This window comes from Aquarana catesbeiana, linkage group LG12, assembly GCF_042186555.1.
Source record: "Aquarana catesbeiana isolate 2022-GZ linkage group LG12, ASM4218655v1, whole genome shotgun sequence".
In the NCBI taxonomy this organism is placed as follows: Eukaryota; Metazoa; Chordata; class Amphibia; order Anura; family Ranidae; genus Aquarana; species Aquarana catesbeiana.
Genome location: NC_133335.1, coordinates 17,465,176 through 17,472,492, shown reverse-complemented (window position 1 = coordinate 17,472,492; position 7,317 = coordinate 17,465,176). Strand labels below are relative to the sequence as shown.

The 7,317-nt window shown below is 44.0% G+C and overlaps 1 protein-coding gene across 1 annotated transcript; it reads left to right on the top strand.

The window, feature by feature from the left end:
- Nucleotides 1-2,388: 2,388 nt before the first annotated feature.
- CEBPB (CCAAT enhancer binding protein beta) lies at nt 2,389-6,676 on the top strand. Its single transcript, XM_073607267.1, has one exon. The coding sequence runs from the start codon at nt 2,438-2,440 to the stop codon at nt 3,089-3,091; it is 654 nt and encodes a 217-aa protein (XP_073463368.1). The 5' UTR covers nt 2,389-2,437; the 3' UTR covers nt 3,092-6,676.
- Nucleotides 6,677-7,317: the final 641 nt, after the last annotated feature.

Below are 7,317 nucleotides of genomic sequence, written 5' to 3'. Positions count from 1 at the left end.
ATAGCGTCGCTTTACCGCTGATGCCCGGATGCTGTGAGTGTGAAAGGGCTCTTATACTTACCTGAGTCCTTCTCGATCCAGCGATGTAGAAGGAGTGTCTCTGCTGCCCAGGACTTTCTCTCCTCATTGGCTGAGACCGCAGCGCGGTGTCATTGGCTCCCGCTGCTGTCAATCAAAGTAATTGAACCAATGAGGAGAGAGAGGGGGCGAGGCAGAACCCCTTCTCCGTGTCTGAATGGACACATGGAGCAGCGGTTTGGCTCGGGTGCCCCCATAGCAAGCTGCTCGCTGTGGGGGCAACACGTGTACGATTCGCTCCATAGGAGTGTTTTATTTGCTGCTTTTTTTTTCCTGCCAGCAGTTCTGGCATTTTTTGTGCTGCCTAGTGTGCAAGGATCCTTAGGTTTCAGGGAACCCCTGTTAAAGTGGTTGTAAACCTCAATGTGCAAGTTGTACCTATAGGTGCGTCGTTTAGGAGATATTTACTGTGTTGTGTGCCGATGATGTCATCGGCACATGCACTGTGAAGAAATGACCCTCCGTGACATTTCTTCCCGAGCGAGTGCTGTGACTGGCGGCTCCCGCACGCTTGTGTGGAAGTGACATCAAGCGGCTCCGGCCAGTCACAGAGCCGGAATCCGCGGCCCCGGAAGAAAGAGGGACGAAGATGGATACTAGCCCATTATGCTTTTACTTTGCAGGGGACAACAGGGAACAACAGAGGAAGTAATACCCATCAGGGTTTGTGCTAGCAGAAGAAATCTTGTAAAAGGGAGAGGGGATTTGTGCTAGGAGGAGAACTTTCTTTTGGGGGGGGGGGGGAGATGATGTAATAATAATAATGTAGATTCTTTATTGATCTTCTATGGTGTATGAGAAGAAGATGATGTACGATATCTCCTGTAGATCCTTTATCGGAGATCTCCTGTAGATTCTGTAATGGTGTTCAATGAGGTATGAAAAAAAGATGATGTAATGAGATCTCCTGTAGATCTTTTATAGGTGATCTCCTGTAAATTCTCTATTGGTGTTCTTCTCATACCTTTATTGAGGTATGAGAAGAAGATGATGTAATAATAATAATGTAGGAGATCTCTTGTGGATCCTTTATTGGTCTTCTATGTGGTATGAGAAGAAGATGTAGGGCGATTTCCTGTAGATCCTTTATTGGTCTTCTATGAGGTATGAGAAGAAGATTATGTAATAATAATAATGTAGGAGATCTCCTGTAGATCCTTTCTCTGTATTCTATGGGGTATGAGAAGAGGGTGAAGTAAGAATAATAATGTAGGAGATCTCCTGTAGATCCTTTATTGGTCTTCTATGCGGTAGGAGAAGAAGATGATGTAGGACGATCTCCTGTAGATCCTTTATTGGCATTCTTTGGGGTATGCAAAGAAGATGATGTAATAATAATAATAACGTAGGAAAACTCCTGCGGATCCTTTATTAGTCTTCTATGGGGTATGAGAAGAAGATGATGAAATAATAATAACGTAGATTTCCGGTAGATTATTTATTGATCTTCTATGGGGTATAAGAAGAAGATGATGTAATAATGATAATAATGTAGGAGATCTTCTGTGGATCCTTTATTGGTCTTCTATGGGGTGTGAGCAGAAGATGATGTAATAATAATAATTTAGAAGATCTCCTGTAGACCCTTTATTGGTCTTCTATGGGGTATGAAAAGAAGATGATGTAATAATAATAATATAGGAGATATCCTGTAGATTCTTTATTGGTCTGGGGTATGAGAAGAAGTTGATATAATAATAATAATAATAATGTAGGATATCACCTGGAGATTATTTATTGGTCTTCTATGGGGTATGAGAAGAAGATGATGAAATAATTATAATGTAGAAGATCTCCTGTAGATTATTTACTGGTCTTCTATGGGATATGAGAAGAAGAAGATGTAATAATAATGTAGGAGATCTCCTGTAAATCTTTTCTCTGTATTCTGTGGGGTATGAGAAGAAGATGATGAAATAATTATAATGTAGAAGATCTCCTGTAGATTACTTATTGGTCTTCTATGGGGTATGAGAAGAAGATGGTGTAATAATAATGTAGGAGATCTCTTGTAGACCCTTTATTGGTCTTCTATGCGGTATGAGACGAAGTTGATGTAATAATAATAATAATAATAATAATAATAATAATAATAATAATAATAATAAAGTAGTAGTCTCTTTTAGATTCTTCATTGGTCTTCTATGCGGTATGAGAAGAAGTTGACGTACTAGGTCTAGGGAGAAGACAAGACTACAAACGAAGAGCGGAGCCCTCTGGCTGACAGTTGAGGCAGTGCGTGTTCAGATGACGTCTCCGGTTTCCAGGGAGACTATTGAACACACAGTGACGTCACAGCGGGTATTTATACGTGTTCCCATGAGTGTTCCGGCAGATCGAGTTCAGCCTCTCCTCCTCCATGAATCGGTTGATGACCTGGGAGCAGTCAGGATGTGCCTCTGCTAGAACCATGGAAGCCGCTAACTTCTACTACGAGCCGCCGGGTGCCACCGAGTATCTGGGGCCCAAAGCTCAGCGCCGGGGGCCCCGGCCGGAGACGGGCAACATCGGCGAGCACGAACGGGCCATTGACTTCAGCCCTTACTTGGAGCCAGAGTGCGGGGAGTTCCTGTGCGACCTGGGGGCCCCACACTACAAGCCGCCGACCCTGATCTACCACAAGATGGAGGAGTCCCCGACCATCAGACCCTTCCTGCCCTTCCACGCCGTGCCGTCCGGCAGCAGCGGCAACCTGAGCAGCGCCTCTTCCTGCAGCCCCCCCGGCACCCCCAGCCCGGCGGCGCCCAAGTCGAGCGGCAACAGCGCCAAGCACAAGAAGAATATGGACAAGCATAGCGATGAGTACAAGGTCCGCCGGGAGCGGAACAACATCGCGGTCCGCAAGAGCCGGGACAAAGCCAAGATCCGCAACATGGAGACCCAGCACAAGGTCCTGGAGCTCAGCGCCGAGAACGAGAGGCTCCAGAAGAGGGTGGAACAGCTGAGCCGGGAACTTACCACCCTCCGCAACCTCTTTAAACAGCTGCCCCCGGAGGCCACGGGGAGGTGCTAGGGGCCCCTGGAGGAGCGTAGCATGGCACCCCTGGGGTCACACAGACTGGCACCCCTGCTACAATGTCAACCCTTCCTAACTCAAGAGGGGGGCAACAGACTGGATTCCTCCTACCAATACCAGGGGGGAAACAGACTGGCATCCCCTTTCTAATAACAGGGGGGCAAGAGACTGGCATCACCCTCCTAATAACAGGGGGGCAAGAGACTGGCATCACCCTCCTAATAACAGGGGGGCAAGAGACTGGCATCACCCTCCTAATAACAGGGGGGCAAGAGACTGGCATCATCCTCCTAATACCAGGAGGTAAGAGACTGGCACCACCCACCTAATAACATAGGGAGGACAGACTGGCATCATCCTTCTAAAAGGGGGTGGGGGGACATCACTGGGGGCATATAAAGAGACTGGTATAATGCAAACCCTCTAAGAGACTGCCATCTACCTACCACCAGAGCAGGTATGAAGAGGCTGGGATCTCTGGAGTTATGCCAACCTCCTTCCAGAACCAGAGGGGGTATAAAGAGACTGACACCCTTGGTACAATGCTAACTGTTCAAAGCGATATTAGCTTCACACTTCAGTCACCAGAAGGGATATGAAGAGATCAGCACCCTGGAGCAATGCCAACCAATGCAGGAGTCTCATATCAAAGCCCAGCACCTATGCCCACCAATGCCACCTGTGGAACGTGAAACCTGCTTGGTGCCCCGTCATGACATTACTATTAGGTCTAAGGGTGGTGCCCAGGGGCTAGCCAGACTAGCTGGGATGGAGGGACTTGCAACTTGAAGGGTTATATGACTGGTTTCTATGCTTTGAAGAGACTGGCGCCTCTGTTTTCCTTGGCATTGAGTCCAGAGGAAGTCTGTGCTGACAACTACCTTGAGAGAAAGCGAGTCTACAGCACCAGTGCCCCTTATCAGCCATCCAGAGGGGGTCATGTAATCCAAAGGAGAAGAGTGATTATTGCTCAGGAGACCCGAGAGTAGGGCACCTCACTGGCACCCTGTTCCTGCACTGAGGGGTCTCAGCCTTTCTTACACCCTGTTATATGAGACTGAATAGATGAACATGTGTGATGCAGGAGATACTCAGCAGATGTGTGATGCTGCACATATGGACAGCGAGACCGCCGGTACTATAGCAATGCAGCCCAAAAATGTGGAATATTTTACTGTGTTTGAGCAGCTGGCTGCCCTCCAGGTGGAGATGAACTAGAAGTCCCAGCATGTCTTTTAGTTCTTTTCCACCTGGAGAAAGGCTTATCTCTAAGTAAACAAGTCCATTAGGTGAAAGGGGGTGGGTGTGCAATGTACCTGCTGCAGAACGTCTTGGATTCAGCATCTTGTTTACATACAGGAATCACTGAGGCCAAGAGGTTCTGCAGCAGCCATTCACAGCAATACCTGCCTGTCTCCTGACACCCCTGGACTATACAGAGGAAAAAGTAGAGATACTACTAAAATGTTCTTGTTTTTGCTGTTCCGAGTTTTTTTTTTTCCTCAGCGAGGAGTCTTAGTGCATTTACCAAAAACTTGTTTAGTTGGCCTGTGGCCTTGCAAAGATTGCCTCGTCATTGTGAACGTTTGCCAAGTTAAATATGTGCAGATGATCTGAAGATGATCAGGTTTCCTGTTTGGGCAGAATGATGGAATCTTGTGTACTTGGCACTTTTGATTAAGGCGAAATTCCCATTTTTTTTTTTTTTTACAAAAATGATACACAAGAAGGAAAATAATTTCCTGCCTTCCAGCAAATACAGTATATGCAGCCCCTAAAAACGTATGCAGAGGTGCGCACAAACCTGTGCGTAAACCAGCCAAAAGCAGCGGTTACCACCGCCGTCCTCTTAAACGAGCCTTAATATCTAGATATTTTTACTTCCTTGCACCTACCAGAGATTTCTATGAGATGACATTTTATTAATATATTTATAATTAAAGTATTTATAGCACTTGACCCCCAGATGTTTTTTCTATATAATGTAAACTGTTTACAGGTTGACTTAATCAAGCATTACCTATGCTTTCCCGTACTTTTCTAACAACTTGCACATAATGACATAAGGTACGCACCGTATAATTGGCCCAAACCGATCCCACCCTCTAACCGGCATTTATAGACTGCAAAATCCAGCTGATTAATTGCACAACTGTAATGAGCATTTAGGATGTAAGTGAGCACTTTTTTTTTTTTTTTTTGTTAAAAAAGGGACTGAAATTTCTGCTTTTTTTTTTTTATTATTTAATTTTTTTAAATTGTGCATTTAAAAAGGTTAGACTACTCAGAAGTTATATTTCAGTTGTAGGTTGATTTTCTTCTGTCACTGGTTTATTATAACTCTGGAGAGCTCCAGTGTTAAGATTTGTGCCCCCCCCACCACCTTTTTCGGGTGTTCCCAGTCACTTTAGGGGACTTGTTCTATTGCATTTTCTATAATATAAAATAAAGCCCTGCAGGAAAAGTGGGTTACCTTAATAATGGTTGTGGCACCATATCCTCCACACCGGAGAAATGATGAAATGATTAGGTAGTTTAACTCTATCTACCTACCAAAAGCTGAAATATTCATTCTAAGCGGGCTGACCCTTTAAATGCATGTCTGGAAGATAGATATATTATATTATCTATCTATCTATCTATCTATCTATCTATCTATCTATCTATCTATCTATCTATCTATCTATCTATCTATCTATGTATATATATATATATTAGGGCCAATTGCCCCATGAGAGACAGTTGGTGGGATTGCTTTATTGATAAGGGGGGAAGTTGCGCAAGAATGACATCCCGTGGGTCCATACAGGTTGTACGACGGTGACATTGCACAAGCGACAAGCACATCATTGCGACATTGCGGCTCTGGCTACAGAGCAAAGTGCAGCAACCTCTGCCAATCAGCGTCCACAGCCCGACCAACAAAAAAAGGTGACAGCTGGGTGGCCTTTGCTTTTCCACACATCATCACCTTCACTTTTTCACAGCTTTACTAAATCAGCCCAAAATAAAAAAAAAAGATGGCACATATGATAACGTCTACCTCCCAGCTGCGTTAAGGCTGCAGAAATCTCCGCCGCACGCCACAAAGCCTTTTGACGCAAGGAACCAAAAAGGAGACTTTGCAGTTGTAGTTCCCCAACAGTCAGGGGATTTGTTGTGCAGCGGAGATTTACACCCCACCGTCTCCTAGCAGTGTTTTAGAGCCAAGTTTTTTAGGACAAGTTTTTTTTTTTCTATTAATTCCAGACTTGCAGCTTTTTAATAGTGTTATTTAAAAAAAAAAAAAAAAAGAGGGGCGAGTAATAATTTTTTTTATTCCCACAGTGATGCAATAGTTTAAAAGCATGGCCGATATGCAGATGTTGTTTTCCTTTTTAACACCTGATGCAATCTTCTGTAATTCGGCTGTGGACTGTGTAATCTGTTAAAGATATCAAATGTTTTTTCTATTCATAAGAGATTGTACAAGATGATCTATTTCCATATGAAACTTTATATTTTGGGATTTATATATTTGTCATGGAAGCATGAAAACAAAAAAGTTGTAATAAAAAAAAATGTTTTCTTGATAAAACAAAAGCTTGGTGTTGAGTTTATTATTATTATTACTATTATTTTTCTGGATGTATTTAGTGCTTGCAAGTTTTTAGGCCTTATGCACACTGGACGTTTTTACAGCTGCTGTTTTTGGCTTCAGACATTTTTTTCTGCAGCCAGTAAACTCCCCAGCATGTTATCCTATGTGTCCATGCACACATAGGCTGCTGTTAGCGTTTTTTGGCAGGGGCGTTTTCTGGCTGGGGAAAAAAAATCCAGAACTAGTGGGTCTTAAGAGGAGTTTTTCAGCTGTAAGAACACTCTAACCCTGATAAAAACGCATCTATTCTGCGCTTATCAGCGTTTTTGAGCCATAAGCTTTTGTGGGAGTATAGTTTTGCCAAAAAAAAAAGCTAAAAATGATACAGCTAAAAAATGCTGAAAAACTCATTCTACAGCTAACTCTACTGGTGTTTTTATAACGTCCAGTGTGCATGAGGCCTTACTCTCCAATGTTACTGAATAAGAGGTCACAATGTAACTGAAAGGAGGGTCCTGATCTGTATAGGATCAATTTATGTACAAATAGGGAGGGTTACAATACCGGTAGGTCCCAAGCAGGGGCAGCCTGTCCATTGTGGGTGCATTGGGCGCCCCCCCCCCCCATCCATGCCCCGCCGCCC